Source organism: Vombatus ursinus, unplaced genomic scaffold (assembly GCF_900497805.2).
Source record: "Vombatus ursinus unplaced genomic scaffold, bare-nosed wombat genome assembly UNPS02011649.1, whole genome shotgun sequence".
Taxonomy (NCBI): Eukaryota; Metazoa; Chordata; class Mammalia; order Diprotodontia; family Vombatidae; genus Vombatus; species Vombatus ursinus.
Window position 1 is genome coordinate 3,675,637 of NW_020951427.1, and position 817 is coordinate 3,676,453.

The window sequence follows — 817 nt, forward strand, 5'->3', positions numbered from 1 at the left end:
ATTTGTAGTTGTGTTTGTACAATATCTGGATTTGCCTTGGCAGGTAGATTCCCAAGTATTTTCTGTTGTCTGCAGTTATTTCTCTTTTCTTTTTTTTTTTGATTTTTAAAAAAAGTTTATTACAATATACAATAGACTCATTAAGATAACACTTAATCCTGGCTGCTGGCTGCTACAGATGTTGAAGTAGGAAATGCAGATGTTACAAAGCAAGAAAGAAACCAACAGGAATCACCATATTATCTACACAGGAACTTCTACTTTTTGCCAGATTTCTTAATTCCATCACTGGCAAGTGGTCCCTTCCCAGCAGCTCTTGCTTTTAACTCTTCCAGTTTTTTCTCTTCTTCTTTTTGTTTTTGTTTGAAAGCTATACCTTCCTCATCCGTTTCCTTGGTTTGCTTCTTGGGCTGCTTCAGAGACTTCTTCTTACCACCCTCGCGACTGGACATCATGCCTGCTGCTCAGCTTTCCCGAGCCCCTTCACTGCCCGTCTGAAGTTATTTCAAATAGAATTTCTTTTTCTATCTCTTCCTGCTCTGTTTTGTTGACAATATATAGAAATGCTGATGATTTATTTATTCAGGTTTATTTTATATCCCACAACTTTGTTGAAGTTATTACTGATTTCAGTTACTTTTTGTTGATTCTCTAGAGTTATCTAAGTACACCGTCATATCATCTGCAAAAAGTGACAGCTTTGTTACCTTGTTGCCTATTCTTTTCCCTTCAATTTCTTTTTCTTGTCTTATTACTATAACTAGTATTTCTAATACAATGATAGTGGCGATAATGGATATTCTTGCTTCTCCCTTGA

General features: G+C 35.9%; 1 protein-coding gene across 1 annotated transcript; it reads right to left on the reverse strand.

Annotated features, from left to right (window-relative positions):
* Positions 1-207: 207 nt before the first annotated feature.
* LOC114039163 (translation machinery-associated protein 7-like) lies at positions 208-452 on the reverse strand. Its single transcript, XM_027856819.1, has one exon. The coding sequence runs from the start codon at positions 450-452 to the stop codon at positions 258-260; it is 195 nt and encodes a 64-aa protein (XP_027712620.1). The 3' UTR covers positions 208-257.
* Positions 453-817: the final 365 nt, after the last annotated feature.

Coding starts and splice junctions, on each gene's coding strand:
- LOC114039163 (XM_027856819.1), bottom strand. CDS start 452: ATGTCCAGTCGCGAGGGTGGTAAGAAGAAGTCTCTGAAGCAGCCCAAG.